This window comes from Saimiri boliviensis, chromosome 14 (assembly GCF_048565385.1).
Source record: "Saimiri boliviensis isolate mSaiBol1 chromosome 14, mSaiBol1.pri, whole genome shotgun sequence".
Taxonomy (NCBI): domain Eukaryota; kingdom Metazoa; phylum Chordata; class Mammalia; order Primates; family Cebidae; genus Saimiri; species Saimiri boliviensis.
The window spans coordinates 39,728,619-39,745,803 of NC_133462.1; the positions used below are offsets into that span (position 1 = coordinate 39,728,619).

A 17,185-nucleotide genomic window follows, 5' to 3' on the forward strand; every position below is an offset into this window, starting at 1 on the left:
TGTTTCTACTTACCAGAGATAAACAGACAGGTCCTGAGGAGGGCCCTAAGAACATAGACAGAGACCCCGACTTAGGGTAAAGACCCAGCCTGACAGCAGAGGGCAGGGCACTTCATTCATTCATTCATTCATTCCACTTGCATTTATTGAGTGCCTATTATGTGCCAGGCACTGTGCTACTCCTTAAGGATACAGTCCCAGAATCACGGGGGAGAGATTGTGTCAGTATCACAGAAAACAGGGGTTGTTTCTCAGCAGTTTATCGTAGCCCTTAAGCCAAGAATGGTTCTTACATTTTTAGATGGTTGCCAAAAATCAAAAGAATTTGTTTTTTAATTTTAGAGACAGTTTCACTATGTTGCCCAGGCTTAGTGCAGCGGTATGATCACAGCTCACGGCAGCCTCAACTGCCTGGGTTCAAGCCATCCTCCCACCTCAGCCTCCGGAGGAGCTGGACTACAAGCATGCGTGCCACTGCATCTGCCAATTTTTAATTTTTAAAAAATTTTGTCGAGATGAGGGTGAGGGTCTCCCTTGGTTTCCCAGACTGGTCTCGAACTCCTGGCCTCAAGTAATCCTCCCACCTTGGCATCCCAAAGGGCTGGGATTATAAACATGAGCCACCGCACCTAGCCAAACGAGTGTTTTTTGGATTGTGGAGATTATGTGAAATTCACCTGTCAGTGCCCATGAACTATGCCTTATGGGAACATAGATACGCCCACACATCATTTACAGTTTAACTCTGGCTACTTTCACACTGCAGGGGCAGAGCGGAAGGGGTGCAAAGTTGCCTGGGACCCTCGAGGGTGACACAGTTACACTACTGTTCGGCTCTTTACAGAAAAAGTTTGCTCACTTCCACTACCTCAAAACCAGCAGGACAGCTACTACAAGGCAGAAACAAACCCACAGCAAACAAAACAGGAAGCAGCGAATGCTGGCAAGGGTGTGGAGGAATCGGGCCCCTGCACCGTTGATGGGAACGTAAAATGGTGCCCTGCTATGGAAAACAGTATGGGCTGGGTGCAGTGGCTTGCGCCTGTAATCCAGGCACTTTGGGAGGCCAAGGCGGGTGGATCACCTGAGGTCAGGAGTTCAAGTCCGGCCTGACCAACATGGAGAAACCACATCTCTACAAAAATATAAAACTTAGCCTGGCATGATGGCAGGTGCCTGTAGTCCCAGCTACTTGAGAGGCTGAGGAAGAAGAATCACTTGAACCCAGGAGGCAGAGGTTGCAGTGAGCTGAGATCATGCCATTGCACTCCAGCCTGGGCAACAAGAGCAAAACTCTGTCCAAAAAGGAAAGAGAGGAGAGGGGAAGGGAAGGGAAGGCAGGAGAAGAGAGGGCAAGGGAGGAGAAGGGAGGGGGCAGCCCCACCTTCTAGGTCCCTGCTCCTTCCTCCCTAGCATACCCAGGTAGGAAGGAAAGCATTTTAATACAAAAATGATCAAAGAGAAAAAGATTAATCATTGTTTCCAGGGTGGCCCCTCTATGGGCTCAGCTGGCAGGGTGGGCAAAGCCTTGAGTTGGAGAAAGACCCGCCATGATGGGCAGCCACCTCCCCAGCTCCAGGAGTGTCTTTCCAAGTCTGCCCGTCCTCCCACGACCGTCCCTGGACCCCTTGCCCTGGTTCCATTCAGCCTTGAGGCACTCACGTGGACGTAGGGCTTCACCCTGTTACAAGGAAACCAGCCAATTTCATTAGTAGACGTATTCCTGCCCTAAACAGCCAGGGGACAAAAACAGGAACAGAGAGGTTATGGGATCCACGACCCCTCCCACCACCTAAACTCCTAACCCTACGCACGGACCCTGCCCCGTCACTCGTGTGCACGTGCGTGTGTGGGCGTGAGTGTATGTGCATATGTGCGTCAGTGAGTGCCTGTGTATGTGTGCATGTATGCGTATGTTTGTGTGCATGCATATGTGCACGTGTGTCCGTGTGTGTGCGTGCATGTGTGTGTGTGTGTGTGTGTGTGCGTGAGTGCATGTGTGTGTGTCCATCTCTGTTCAATGTTCACTCTACTTGTCCATCTATCTCAGGATGGCCTGGAGAACCCAGAGAGGTGATGATAATCAGTATTAATTTCCGGAGAGCCATCCCCAGAAATCTCAGTCTACCCCACTCTCCAGGCATCACCTCCAGAGTACAGTGGGGGTATGACCCAACTCCCTGGGACCACATGACCCCATCACCCGACACTTAGGTTTCATCCTATCACTCCTGTGGCCCCAGCCTGTACCTCCCACCAGTTCTGTTCAGCCTCAGCCTTCGTGAGCTCCACAATGTCTCCAGGATTGAGCCGTAGAAAGGGTCCAATGGCTCCAGGGGGTGGAGGAAGCCCGTAGTATTCCTGAAACACCTCCATCTTGGGCAGACCTAGAAGACAAGGTACAGGGGTTCAGGGTGGGTGGCAGTCAATTTTCAACCCTGAATCTTGCCACCCACCAGAATGGCTAAAATGTTTCTTTTTAGACTGGTAATACCCAGTGTTGACAAGGACGTGGAGCAACTGGAACTCTCACTCACTGCTGGCGGGGATACCATTTGGAAAACTATTCAGCAATATCTACTGAAGCGAAACATATCTACCCTGTAACACAGCACCCAAGATAAATTAAAATATGTGTCCCGGCCAGACGAGGTGGCTCATGCCTATAATCCCATCACTTTGGGAGGCCAAGGTAGGTGGATCACCTGAGGTCAGGAGTTCAAGACCAGCTTGACTGACGTGGCAAAACACCATCTCCACCAAAACTACAGAAATTAGCCAGGCCTGATAGTGGGCACCCGTAATTCCAGCTACTAGGGAGGCTGAGGCAGGAGAATCACTTGAACTCAGGAGGCAGAGGTTGCAGTGAGCTGAGATCACGCCACTGCACTCCAGGCTGAGTGATGGAGTGAGACTCTGTCTCAAAAAAGAAAAACAAAACCGTATCTTTCAAAAGTTACAGCTTTATTCACAATATCCGAAAACTGGCAACCAACCAAATGTCTTCAGTAGGTTGATCAATCAATAAACAAATTGTGATACCATCACATAATGGAATACTATACAGCAATGAAAAGAACAGGCTATTGCTACAGGCAACCACATCAATGCATCTCACCATCATTATGTTGAATAAAAGAAGCCAGGTGAAATAAGCATGGACTATATTATTTACAGAAAACTCAAGAGCAGACAAAATTAATCTATGTTGATAGAGGTCAGGCAGTGCTTCCCTACAGAAGATAGGTGAGCAGCAGCGCTGTCTGATAAAACTTTCTCTGGTGATGGATCTGTCCAATGTAGTAGCCACTAGCCACAAGTGGTTGTTGAGGACTTCAATGCTAATGTGAGTAAAATAATTTTAAGGTGATTTCATTTTAATCAATTTATATTGGACAATGCAGTTCTGAAGGGATGGAAATGTTCTGTATCTTTATTTGATTGTTGGTTACATGGATAAAAATTTATTAACTCTTAAGATTTGTTGTTTTTACATATCTTACACTATTTTCTCTCTCAATAAAACACATATATGTATGTGTATATATGTGCATATATATATTCTGTTATACAAAGGACACTTGGCTTGTTTCTAGTTTGACTATTGCTAAGAAAGCTGGCTATTGCTAATTAAGTAATAAGTAATAATAATAAGGAAACATACCCATGCATATATGTCATATATTTATCTTTTTATTTTCTTGAAACAGGATCTTACTCTGTTGCCCATGCGGGAGTGCAGTGGCACGATCATGACTCACTGTAACCTCTAACTTCTGGGCTCAAGCAGGAACCCTGCTAATTTTTAAAACATCTTTTTGTAGACACAAGGTCTCATTATGTTGCCTAAGCTGGTCTCAAACTCCTGGCCTTGGTCTCTCAAAGCTCTGGGATCACAGGCATGAGCCACAACACCTGGCTCATGTTGTTTATTTCTATGTCATATAAATGGCATATACATGGAACAGTCCTGCCACTGCACTCCAGCCTGGGACTCAAACATCCTCAATACAACAAAAGGAGAGATATATATGTAATTTTTTTTAAAATTAAGCCTGGGCATGGTGGCTCATGCCTGTAATCCAGCACTTTGGGAGGCCGATGCAGGTGGATCACTTGTGGTCAGGAGTTCAAGACCAGCCTGGCCAATGTGGTGAAACCACATCTCTACTGAAAATACAAAAAATTAGCCAGGCATGGTGGCATGTGCTTGTAGTCCCAGCTACTCAAGAGGCTGAGGTAGGAGAATCGCTTGAACTCAGGAGATGGAAGTTGCAGTGAGCCAAGACTGCACCACTGCACTCCAGCCTGGGCAACAGAGTAAGAATCTGTCTCCAAAAATTAATTAATTAATTAAAATAAGCACAACCTGTATAATTTAATTTATACACTATGGCTGGGCAACATAGCAAGACCTCATCTTAATAAAAAAAATTTTTTTAATTAGCCAGGTGTGGTGGTGTGCACCTGACTTCAAGCGATCCTCCCGCCTTGGCCTCCCAAATTGCTGGGATTACAGGTGTGAGCCACTGCACCCAGCCCAGTGTGGCTGTTGATATGATTATGGGGCTCTGGGTCCACATCAATGGAGACGAATTTTCCCCCTGCCCCCTGCAGACTCACCCAGCTCATTCCGCTTTTTGTCCTGAGCCCTTCGATGTAGTTTGTCCTGGAAGGAGAGACAAAAAAAAGCCCGTCTACCCATGCCCATCCTGGGAGCCTGTAGGCCCCCAACACTGTCCTCACCCCGCCAAGGATCATGCCCAGTTCCAGGATCTCCTGGGTCCTCCCCACACTGTCGCCCACTGTTTGCCATGCACAGGAAGGAGCGTGGGAGAGTCTTACCTTCTTCATCGTTCCTGGGAAATCTATGGGAGGGTAAAGGAAATGGTGAGAAGGCGAAATCCTCCACAAAGAAGCAAGCTCACCTCCCAGCCTCCCTCCCACTCGTACCTTGCCCGTGCCGGCCACAGGGAGGCACCCTCCCCAGACACTCCTTGTGTGCAGGTGCCCGACACCGATGGCAGCGGTAGCCCTGATAGAAGGTGCCTCTGAGGTGCAGGGGACACAGAAGGAAGAGTGAGTGATCTTTACAGACATGGCCAAATATTCTGCCAAGAACATAAAAAGTTCCCTTGGGTTGTCTTTAGATCAGGAGAGTGATGGAGAAGCAGAAGATCAAAATAGGGACCCCCTCCCCCATCTCCCAATTTAGGGGACCAATTACTGGGGGAGCTTCTTTAGCAAGGAACTGATGGCCAAGCCCAGGACTGGGACCCTCCTCTGAGATTCCCACCTAAGGAGCATCTGACAGGCCTTGCAGGACGTGGTCTCTTCAAAGGAGAACATCTGGAAGTCATGCCCATTGGCAGTGGCATTCTCGGGGTAGATGTTGGAGCTGGCAGGGAAAAAAAAAAAAAGAGGGTCAGCCAGGCACAGTGGCTCATGCCTGTAATCTCAGCACTTTGGGAGGCTAGGAGGGCAGATCACGAGGTCAAGAGTTTGAGAGCAGCCTGACCAACATGGTGAAACCCCATCTCTACTAAAAACACAATAATTAGCCAGGCGTGGTGGCAGGTGCCTGTAATTCCAGCTACTCAGGAGGCTGAGGCAAGAGAATTGCTTGAATCTGGGAGGTGGAGGTTGCAGGGCGCCAAGATCGCACCACTGCATTCCAGCCTGGTGACAGAGGGAGGCTCCATCGCAAAAAAAGAGGGGAGGGGGCAATATTTTATTCCTTTTTAGGCTGAGTACTTTTCCACAGTGTGAACAGACCACATTTTGTTTGTCCACCCATCCATTGGTTGATGTTGGGGTGGTTTCCACCTTTTGGGCACACTGGAGAGTGCTGCTATGCACATTGGTAGAAACAGAAAGCAGGTTAAGCATTTCCAGGGGCTGGGAGGGCGGGGAATTGGGAGTGAATGCTTAATGGGTATGCGGTCTCCTTGGGGTGATGAAAAGGTTCTGGAACTGGAGAGAGGCGATGGTTGCACAGCATTGTGAGTGTACAAAATGTCATGCGGTCGTACACTTCGAAACGGTTTGATTGTTGTGTGAATTTCACCTTACGTAAAAAAGAAAAGAAGACAAAAGTGGAAGGGGTGGAGGAGGAGGAGGAAGAGGAGAAGGAAGAGGAGAAAAAGAGGAAAGGGAGTAGGAGGAAGAGGAGGAGGAGGAGGTATTGGAGGAGGAGGAGGAGGAGGTGGTATTGGAGGAGGAGGAGGAGGTGGTATTGGAGGAAGAGGAGGCGGAGGAAGAGGAGGAGGAGGAGGAAGAGGAACAGGAGGGAGAGGAGGAAGAAAGAGGAGGAAGGGGAGGAGGAGGAAGCAGAGGAAGGGGAGAAAGAGGAGAAGGAAGAAAAGGAGGAAGAAATGGAAAGGGAGGAAGGGAAGGGGAAGGGGTAGGAAGGAAATGATGGGGAGGAGACCGAAGAGGAGAGGGGAACAGGAAACAGCAGGAGAGGAGAAGAGTCAGGGCTGGTAGCTGAAGTTGCACACAACCCCAGCATTCCAAGGATGAAGACGGCCTTGGGCCTGTCCCTCTCATTTCCCAAATAAAGAGCCTGAGGTTCAGAGTGGTCCCATGGCATATCAGGACAGAGTAGGGACTAGAACACATTCCTCCTCCTTCCCAGCCCCTGCCCCTCTGCGGACAGAAAGGAGGAGGAAAGCGAGGACTCACATGGCCATCTCAAACTGCTCCATCCACTTCTTCTTCAATTCTCTTGTCTTGAAGAACAGCTCATAGCCCTGGGCCCCTTGGTCCTCAATGAGAAGGAACATGTGGCTCCACTGCAGGGAAGCAGAGCTCAGACTGAAGGCACTGCTCCTGCAGAGGGGCGGAGCACACACCCACCGACCCCTTCCTCCGTAGGGAACAAAGACTCAAGCCCATCAGTCTCTATGCCCCTAGCACCATGCATGGATATCCTCGTAAAAGGGCTGTCTACGATATTCAAATACACAATTTCACTATGTTGTCTATTTGTTTCACTATGTTGGCCAGGCTGGTTTCGATCTCCTGACCTCGTGATCCGCCTGCCTCAGCCTCCCAACGTGCTGGGATTACAGGTATGAGCCACTACGCCCAGCCTGACTCGTCTTTTCAACAAAGCATTGGTGCAGCATCTGCTGAGAAACACACACTGCTAGGAGCTGGGGACAGAGCCGTGAACAGGATGTTGTCCCCAGGGCTCCTGCCTGGAGAGACAGATGGATGCCATAGCAAGAAGTTACAAGACAGCAACTAGCTCCTCAATGAGGGAGGCACAGGCTGAGAAATAGAGAAGCCACAGACCCCAGCACAGGGGGGACCTCCAGGAACAAGACTAAGCAGAAGGGAAGAGTTCACAGGAGAAAAAGCGAAAGAGAGCAAGGAAGAGCAGAGAGGGAGAGGGGTCCCCACTCAAATGTCACCTCCACAGACAACGTCCCTGAACAATGGAGGTAAGACAGCTCCCCCTGGCCAGGCGCAGTAGCTCACACCTGTAGTCCCAGCACTTTAGGAGGTCAAGGCAGGTGGATCGCAAGGTCAGGAGTTCGAGACAAGCCTGGCCAACATGGTGAAACTCAGTCTCTACTAAAAATACCAAAAAATTAGCCAGGCATGGTGGTGGGTGCCTGTTATCCCAGCTACTTGAGAGGCTAAGGCAGGAGAATCGCTTGAACCTGGGAGGCAGAGGTTGCAATGAGCTGGGATCATGCCATTGCACTCTAGCCTGGTTGACAGAGGGAGGCTCCATCTCAAAAATAAATAAATAAATAAATAAATAAATAAAGACAGCTCCCCCTCCCACCTTCATCTACCACAGTCACATCCCCTGTTTTATTCATTTATTTTTTAAAATAGAGACAGGGTCTCACTCTGTTGCTCCGGCTGGAGTGCAATCATAGCTCACTGCAGCCTCCAACTCTTGGCCACAAGCAATCCCCCTACCTCAGCCTCCCATGTAGCTAGGGCTACAGGCATGTGTGAAGCCCAGCTGTTTTTGTTGTTGTTGTTTTTGTTTTTTGTTTTTTGTTTTTTTTTTTTTTTTGATGTTTTGTAGAGACAGGGATCTCCCTATGTTGCCCAGGCTGGTCTCAAACTCCTGGGCTCAAGTGATTCTCCCACCTTGGCCTCCCAAAGTGCTGGGATTACAGGCATGAGCCACTGCACCCAGCCACCTACTTAATTTTTTTTGTAGAAAGCATCCCATAAGAATGCAAGTATCATACAAGAAATAAAATAGGCTGGGTACAGTGGCTCACACCTGTAATCTCAGCACTTTGGGAGACCAAGGTGGGCAGATCACTTGAGGTCAGGAGTTTGAGACCATCCTGGCCAGCATGGTGAAACCTCATCTCTACTATAAATAAATAAATAAATAGGCTCCTAGATGGGCAATGGGTGTGGTGGCAGGCACCTATCATCCCAGCTACTCGGGAGGCTGAGGTGGGAGAATCGCTTGAATCCGGAAGGTGGAGGTTACAGTCAGCCAAGATTGTGCCACTGCACTCCAGCCTGGGTGACAGAGTAAGACTCTCTCTCAACAAGAAAAGAAAAACTCCATTTTGCTTGCCATTTTAGTCCTAGCGCCTAGAAGAGTGTCCTGGATATAGTAGGTGCTCAATTTAAAAACTGTTGAGTGGATTAACATACACTGTGTACTCTGGCAAACACAGGCACATGTGCAGGTGGAGAACCCCAAGCTGCCGATTGCGTGGAGGACCCCCTCGATCTGGCGTCAAAGCCCCACCTTCTTGTTATCTCGGTCTCCTGAAGAGTCATCCCGAACCTGGAAGCTGTGCAGGTTCACAAAGTCCTTGAGGTCATAAGAGTCTCCCCGGCGCTTACAGATGAGCAGAGCTTTGTCGAGCAGAAAGGCGTACCTGGAAGGACGGGTAAGGCCTTCCGGTCTGGCTCTTCCCAACCGTCCCTATCAGCTCTCTGACCAGTTTCTCCTCCATCCTGGTCTCACCCTGCCCTTCTCCTCCTCCTTGGCCAACTTGGCCATGCCCATCTGTCCATCCTGACCTCACCCACATGATCCACCTTGGCCCTACTGCCTGTCAATCTTGGCTCCACCCATGCCCCTCGCTGGCCCTGTCCTGCCTGTTCATCAAGGCTCCACCGCCTTGTCTGGATGGGTCTACCACCTGTCTATCTAGAAATCTGGCCTCACCCCAACTCAGGTCCCTCCCCAAATCCACCTTAATTCCACCTACAAGTCTATATAGGAACCTGGTCCCACCCCTACCCAGGCTCCACCCCAGACCTGCGTTGGCTTCACCCACCTATCCATCTAGGAGCCTGGCCACGCCCCTACGCAGGCTCTTCCCTAGACCCGCGTTGACTCCACCCAACTGCCCATCTAGAAACTTGGCCCCATCCCTACCCAGGCTCCACCATAGATGTGGTTTGCTCCACTCACCTGCCCATCTAGGAGCCTGGCCATACTCCTGTCCAGGATCCACTCAGATCTGTTTAGACTACACCCACCTGCCTATCTAAAAGCCTGGTCCCGCCCCTGCCCAGGCTCCACCCAGATCTATATGGAATCTCCACCCACCTGTCCATCTAGGAGCCCCACCCCGCCCCTGCCCAGGCTCCACCCCAGATCTATGTTGACTCCACCCACCGTCCATCTAGGAGCCCAGCCCTGCCCCTGCCCAGGCTCTAGCCCTGAACTTTGTTGACTCCAATCACCTGCCCATCTAGAATCCTGGCCCCACCTCTGCCCAGGCTCCACCCAGATCTGTATGAACTCTCCACTCACCTGCCTGTCTAGTAGCCCAGCCCTGCCCCTCCCCAGTCTCCACCCAAGATCTGTGTTGACTCCACCCACCTGCTTGTCTAGGAGCACCGCCTTGCCCCTGCCCTGGCTCTACCTCAGATCTGTTGACTCCACCCACCTGCCCATCTAGGATCCCAGCCCCTCCCCTGCACAGGCTCTACCCCGATCTGTGTTGACTGCACCCACCTGCCCATCTAGGAGCCCAGCCCCTCCCCTGCACAGGCTCTACCCCGATCTGTGTTGACTCCACCCACCTGCCCATCTAACAGCCTGGCCCCACCCCTTTGCCCAGGATCCATCCCCGATCCATGTTGACTCCACCCACCTGTCCATCTTGGAGCGCCGTTCTACCGAGGTGATCTTGAGCTCCCCGTCGATCTTGGGCCGGCCATAGTGAGCCAGAGACTGGTCCTATGCAACAGGCAGTGGGTCTGGCAAGGGTCTCCCAAGAAGGGAGCCAGACACCCTCCCCGCTCCCCACGTGGCCACACCCGGGACCACCCGGCTCTACCGCCTCACCAGGTTCTCAATGGACAGCTGGAAATTGGTGATCTGCCGCAGTGTCTCGTTGTCTCGCTTGACCTCGTTCACGCACTGAGCCAGGTCCTGGGGAGGGGACAGGGGTGAGGCTGGTCCCCCAACAGCCAGCCCAGTCTCCCACCTAACCCGGGATAGAGGTTCAGCCCCCACCAGGGGTGTGTCTGCAGCAGGTGAGCCACCAGCACCCCACACCCCCTCACCCTCATGGCATCCAGGGCCAGCCGCAGATTGTCCTTCTCCATCGCCTCCTGCGTGTGCTTCACCAGCTCCTGCAAGAAACAAGACGTCAGATGTCACCAGGGCCCGTGCCCTTCTCCCTGGGGGGAGGGCCTTCCAAACAGTGCTAGTTCACCAGCTCCTCCCTCGTACTGCTGGCCCTGGAGGCTGCGACACGACCCCAGTGATCCATCCCCGATGGTCCTAGAGACTCAACCCCCAAAAGCCAAAAGCCAGCCCCATCCCCACTTTTATAGACACAGGAGAGGAGACACGCAGAGCCCACGCCTGGTGGATATGCCCAGCACCTGGAGAAGGAGGTGATATTTGAGAACTCGCTGCATGGGTACCATCAGCAGATCCCGCAAGGTGAACCTCCCATTGTTGGCTCGCTGAGAACATTCCTGGGAAATCAGAGAACAATGGGGAAATTGAGGCAGGTCCCAGAAAAAAGTCAGTTGCAGGGTGGGTACAGACAGATTTGAATAAATATGTGGGCAGCTCTCTACTCTAGAGCCGTGGGGACTTTTCTTGAGCCCAAAGCATCATATCTGCCCCCAAGAAAACAGGAAAAGGACTCCATGAGGTGGGGGCAGTATGAGAACCACTGAAAGGAACTTTGGGACACTGAGGAGGGCAGATCACTTGAGATCACGAGTTCAACACCAGCCAGGCCAACATGGGGAAACCCTGTCTCTACTAAAAATAATAATAATAAAATAATAGCCAGCATGGTGGCAGACTCCTGTCATTCCAGCTACTCAGGAGACTGAGGCAAGAAAATTGTTGAACCAGAGAGGCAGAGATTTCAGTGAGCTGAGATCACACCACTGCACTCCAGCCTGGGTGACAGAGGGAGACTCCATCTCAAAAAAAAACAAGCAAAACACAAACGAGAACAAGAAAAGAATAACGGGAACAGGCTGTTGATGCCTGTAATCCTGCTCTTTGAGAGGCTGAGGTGGGTGAATCGCTTGAGCCCAGAAGTTTGAAGCCAGCCTGGACAACACGGTGAAACACCATCTCTACAAAAAATACAAAAAGGAGCCAGGACTGGTGGCATGTATCTGTAGTCCTAGCTACTCAGGAGGCTGAGGTAGGAGTTGGGAGGATTGCTTGAGTCCAGGACGTTGAGGTCCAGGCTGCAATGAGCTATGATCATGCCACTGCACTCCAGCTTGGGCAACCAAATGAGACCCTGTCTCAAAAAAAAGAAGAAAAAGAAAAGGGGGAAAAAACACTGGAAGGTGACAAATGCTGCTTGGGACACTGGGCTACCTGGGGTAGAGGTCCAGGATTCTGCCTGCTGAGTGGGGCTAAAGAAGGGGTAAGGGACAGGTCTGGAGAGCCCCCGTCCTTATCACCCCTGCCCTGGCTGTATTTCCATTAGACAAGCAAATCCGGATTGAAGTTCAAGATCAGGTTCAGCCTGGGATCAGGGGTTGGCTGGAGTTGGGATCAGTGAGAAGTTGGAACAATCAGTGCTAGGGCTCAGCCCGGGGCTGGGGTTCAGTGTGGGATCAGAGCTCAGTTCAGGGTCAGGACGTCGCCCTGATGTCAGGGATCAGCCCAGACCCGGGGCCAGCCCATTTCTGTTCTCCATTTCCTCCACTTGGCCAGCCGGAACCTCCCTCCCGAGTTCTTTGGCGGATCCCTGGCTGGGCTGCAGCAGAAAGTGGACCATCTGCAACTCAGTATTCTCCCTGCTGCCCCCAGAGCCTGGGGCAGAGCAGGAGAGGGCCCCCAGAAGTGGCCCAGCCCCCACCTCCAGCTTCATCTGCACGTCCTCCCGGGCTGCAGCCACACGGTCCAGGTGTTTGCTGGCTGACTCCACCTGGCTGCAGTAGCGACCGTAGACGAGGAACCTAGAGAAGACAGGCCACCAGGTAAGGGTGGCTGGCATCAAGGTTGGGCAGAGGCCAGTGTCAGCCATGAGAAGAAACCTGAGTCTCAGTTTCCCCATCTGTGAAATGGGCATAACAATAGCATCTCCTACATGAGGCTATTGTAGCATTATCTCATTTCATGCTATAGTAACCTCACCACAGTACCTGGTATTGTCTCTGCCCAATGTCTATTTATTTATTTGTTTATTTTTTATTTTTTAAGACAGAGAGTTTCACTCTTGTCACCCAGGCTGGAGTGCAGTGGTGCAATCTTGGCTCAATGCAACCTCCACCTCCTGGATTCAAGTGATTCTCCGACCTCAGCGTCCTAAGTAGCTGGGATGACAGGCACCTGCTAACTCGCCTGGCTAATTTTTGTATATTTGGTAGAGACAGGGTTTCACCATGTTGGCCAGGCTGGTCTTGAACTCCTGACCTCAGGTGATCTGCCTGCCTCGGCTTCTCAAAGTGCTGGGATTACAGGCCTGAGCCACCACACCTGGCCTATTTTTGTTTTTGAGACAGAGTCTTGCTCCGTCACCCAGGCTGGAATGCAGTGGCATGATCTCGGCTCACTGCAACCTCCGCCTCCTGGATTCAAGCAATTCTCCTGCCTCATCCTCCCAAGTTACTGGGATTACAGGCATGCACCACCACACCCCGTTAATTTTTTATGTGTATCTTTAGTTGTATTTTAGTTGTATTTAGTGTTAGGTGATGGAGACAGGGTTTCACCATGTTGGCTAGGCTGGTCTTGAACTCCTGACCTCAAGTGATCCATTCGTCTCAGCCTCCCAACGTGCTGGGATTACAGGCGTGAGCCACCGCGCCCGGCCAATGTTCATTCATTTAGCAAATATTGATTGAGCACCTACTGCGTGCCAGGTCCTGTGTGCATCCATTTATTCAACCCTCACCACCAGCCTGGGAGGCACATTCCTGTGATCCACTGATGTACAGACAAGGAAGTAGAAGTACAGAGAGACTAAGTGACTACCCAGTGCCACACAGCAGAGCTGGGGATTAAACCAGAGATGGGCAGCCCCTCGCTCAGAGCACACAGCACAAGTTCTCCCCATCCTGTGGTATCTGAGGGGAAGATCTCTCGAATGCCCAGCCTAGGCAAGGCAGTGGCCCCCAGAGCTTCAGTCTGGCCAGCTGAGTCTCACCTCTCCTTGTATTTGATGAAGACCTGGTAGAGGTTGGCTGCGCCAGGGGTGGCCAGAGCTTCCTTCATCTCCTTTAGGAAGTGAGTATGAACACGAAGCAGGTCCTACTTGGAGGGAAGGGTGAGGGCTGGCGCCAGAGCCCAGGGCTCAGGGGGCCAGGCAGGAAAGGGTCATCCACCTGCCCCATGCTGTTCAACTCCCAGCCCCCATGATCCAGGGACAGGTAGGGGCAGTGGGTTATCTGCATTAGACAGAGGCCCCAGAGGGCTGGGGGTCGGCTAGCTCACCTCGATGTTGATGAAGATGATCTCAATGTCTTGAGGTTTCAGGAACCGTTGCAGGGGCTTCATAAAGTGCTGTGGGGAAGGGAGAGAAATACGACAGAAGATAAGATCCCTTCCTCCAGGCTGGGCGTGGTGGCTCACACCTGTAATCCCAGCACTTTGGGAGGCTGAGACGGACGGATCACAAGGTCAGGCGTTCGAGACCAGCCTGGCCAACATGGTGAAATCCCATCTCTACTAAAAAAAATACGAACAAATTAGCCAGGCATGGTGGCATGTGCCTGTAATTCCAGCTACTCAGGAGGCTGATGCAGGAGAATCACTTGAACCTGGGAGGCTATATATATGCATTATATACATATATATGTGTGTGTATATATATACATATATATATATACTTTATATATATATATGTATCTTTAAAAGATAGATATATAGGCTGGCATGGTGACTCATGCCTGTAATTCCAACACTTCTGGAGGCCGAGGTGGGCAGATCACTTGAGATCAGGAGTTCAAGACCAGCCTGGCCAAAATGGCAAAGCCTCGTCTCTACTAATAATACAAAAATTAGCCAGGCATGCTGGTGCATGCTTGTAATTCCAGCTACTTGGGTGGCTAAAGCAGAAGGATCCCTTGAGCCTGGCAGGCAGAGGTTGTAGTGAAGCGAGAGCCTGCCACTGCCCTCTAGCCTGGGCAGCGAGAGAAAAACCCTATCTCAAAAAAAGGAAAAAGATAGATATATAGAAATATCTCATATGTAGATAAGATATGTTATATACATATATACATATATACATATATATCATATATATAAAAGATATATAGCCAGGCGCGGTGGCTCAAGCCTGTAATCCCAGCACTTTGGGAGGCTGAGACGGGTGGGTCAAGAGATCGAGACCATCCTGGTCAACATGGTGAAACCCTGTCTCTACTAAAAATACAAAAAATTAGCTGGGCATGGTGGCACGTGCCTGTAATCCCAGCTACTCAGGAGGCTGAGGCAGGAGAATTGCCTGAACCCAGGAGGCGGAGGTTGCGGTGAGCCGAGATCGCGCCATTGCACTCCAGCCTGGGTAACGAGAGCAAAACTCAGTCTCAAAAAAAAAAAAAAAAAGATATATAAAGATGAAGATCTCTATATGGATTATATATCTTGTATATTAAAAATATATATCTATGTAAAAGATATATACCTATATTAATATATCTATGTATATTTATATATTTATATTGTATATATTTATATATTGTATGTTATTTATATATGTATATTTATATAGCTCTATATAAAAACTATATATTTTATATCTCATACATATCTTATATATTTATATTTTATACATATGTTTATATTTTTATATATATTTGTATGCTTTGCATATATTTATATATTTTCTATGTATGTATATGTTTAATGTATTGATATATTTTTAATTTTGCATGTACTTTGTTTTTGGTTTTTTGACCACTCAGGCAGGCAGAGAATAGCATGTATATATATATATGTCTGTCGGACTCATGTTTATATATACATATGTAGGTCAGAGAAACCCAGAGATAGACAGCCACAAGGAAAAGCGATGGGGGCGGGAAAAGCCTCAGCTGCCCACGAGCAGCCGGACAGGTGGACCCGCACCTGCCAGCCCAGCTCCCGCGCATGCGCCTGGCAGGCGCTGGGTGGGAGGCGCCCACCTGCTGGATGGAGCCCAGCGTGTCCGTGTACTTCTCCTCCGTCTGCTGGATCTCCCGCAGGCAGCAGCAACGCTTGTCGTACTCTGTCATCTTGGGCTGAGAGCGAGGGGAGAGGCCAGTGTTGCGGGGGTCTGGGGCTCCCCGCAACCCGCGCCCTCCCCAGGCCCGACTCTCCGCCTCACGCACCGGCATGCACACGGGCTCTGAGCGCATGAGGTCCTCGTAGATTTCATCGCCTTCCGCCTCCTCGTTCTCCACACAGTCATACAGGTCCTCATCCTCCTCCACCGTGTCGCTGTGGGTTGTGAGATCAGGGATCCCTGGAGCCCACCCCAAGACCCCCAGGACAGGGCTGTGTCTCCTCAGACTCCCAGCGCAAGGCCGTGTGCCCCAGACACCAGGGTATGGCCTTATTTCCCCCAGGGCAGGGCCATGTCCCCTCCGATCCCCCCACCCCCAGGACAGTGCTCCAGTGAGCTGTGCACCAGCAAGCCTAAGCACTCACTCGATCTGGTCGGACAGGCCACTGTAGATGTCTTCATCACCCACACTCTCCTCCTCAGTGGGGAAGGGCCTAGCGGGCCAGGAGGGTGTGAGCCAGGGGTGGGGGGCTGGGTAGGCGTGGGGCTTCAGGGAGGGAGAGGATTGGGACTCAATGGCCCAAGGCCCAGGGGGTTACTCACATGATCCCCCTGTTCTGGGCGATCGGGGTCCAGGACAGAGCAGACAGGGTGTAGATGACCTGTGATGGGGCAGTGGCCGCTGGGTGAGCCCCTTGTACACCCCCACGGTAGAACACAGCCCCCAGCTGCAAGGCTCTGTCAGAGGCTGGACTCCAAAGCTAGACCCCACGCCTCTTGGGAGCCTAATTCAGGATTTTCTCTACCTCCCCATTCCCCATACCATTGTTCCCTTAAATGTTCCCTTGTACAAGAATGTTTAATCAACCATGAAAAGGACTGAAGCTTTGACAGAGGCTGCAATATGGATGAACCTTGAAAACACCAGGCTTTGAAAATCCCACCCTTTGCTTCTATCTATTTAATGCTCATAGCCACTCAGAGAGGGCAGGATGATAATATTCCCATATTTCAGATGAGAAACGGGAGGCTCGGAGAGGCACAACCACATATCCAAGGTCACACAGCAAGTGTCAGAGCACGGACTCAAACCCAGTTCCACATATCCCAAGCCAGTGCTATATGCACCTCATGTATGGCCTGGTCTGGCTTGTCTGCCCGTCCCCTGACAGCCCATAGCTTGTGCAGTGTAGACGTCAATGGAAGTGAACTGAAACTCAGTCTTTGCGCTTCAAGTGCCCAGCTCACCTTGCCGAAATCCTGCACATCGAAGAGGTCAAAGGCTTCGAAGAGCTCACTCCGCTTGAGGCCGAACTTCTCACAGCAGGTGGACAGGAACGTCCGAATGTTCTTAAGGCACAGGAACTGTGAGGAGACAAAGAAATGAGCGTGGGGGAGGATGAAAGGGCAGGGGAGAAACTGACCTCCAGGCCACTTGGCTTAGGGACTGACATGGGGGGAAATGAACACACAGACCCTTTCCTGAAATTGTGTTCTCTTCCGACAAAGATTAAGCTGTCCCTGATCCATGTACCCTC

The 17,185-nt window shown here is 50.8% G+C and overlaps 1 protein-coding gene across 2 annotated transcripts in view; it reads right to left on the reverse strand.

Annotated features, from left to right (window-relative positions):
* VAV1 (vav guanine nucleotide exchange factor 1) overlaps positions 1 to 17,185 on the reverse strand; it is a 77,088-nt gene that overhangs the window by 14,248 nt on the left and 45,655 nt on the right. The window contains exons 2-22 of one of the 2 annotated variants that reach the window (XM_003938867.4): positions 16,896 to 17,012; positions 16,251 to 16,309; positions 16,073 to 16,141; positions 15,754 to 15,862; positions 15,568 to 15,663; positions 13,877 to 13,945; positions 13,590 to 13,693; positions 12,300 to 12,399; positions 10,843 to 10,938; positions 10,519 to 10,587; positions 10,298 to 10,384; positions 10,104 to 10,189; positions 8,741 to 8,873; positions 6,685 to 6,794; positions 5,297 to 5,398; positions 4,954 to 5,051; positions 4,846 to 4,868; positions 4,624 to 4,669; positions 2,251 to 2,387; positions 1,663 to 1,728; positions 14 to 45 (exon numbers count right to left, since the gene is read on the reverse strand). In XM_003938867.4, the coding sequence (XP_003938916.1) occupies positions 14 to 45; positions 1,663 to 1,728; positions 2,251 to 2,387; positions 4,624 to 4,669; positions 4,846 to 4,868; positions 4,954 to 5,051; positions 5,297 to 5,398; positions 6,685 to 6,794; positions 8,741 to 8,873; positions 10,104 to 10,189; positions 10,298 to 10,384; positions 10,519 to 10,587; positions 10,843 to 10,938; positions 12,300 to 12,399; positions 13,590 to 13,693; positions 13,877 to 13,945; positions 15,568 to 15,663; positions 15,754 to 15,862; positions 16,073 to 16,141; positions 16,251 to 16,309; positions 16,896 to 17,012 (1,808 nt within the window). Of the gene's footprint in view, positions 1 to 13; positions 46 to 1,662; positions 1,729 to 2,250; positions 2,388 to 4,623; positions 4,670 to 4,845; positions 4,869 to 4,953; positions 5,052 to 5,296; positions 5,399 to 6,684; positions 6,795 to 8,740; positions 8,874 to 10,103; positions 10,190 to 10,297; positions 10,385 to 10,518; positions 10,588 to 10,842; positions 10,939 to 12,299; positions 12,400 to 13,589; positions 13,694 to 13,876; positions 13,946 to 15,567; positions 15,664 to 15,753; positions 15,888 to 16,072; positions 16,142 to 16,250; positions 16,310 to 16,895; positions 17,013 to 17,185 lie in introns of both variants that reach the window. The other variant, XM_039466996.2, reaches the window with a different exon arrangement.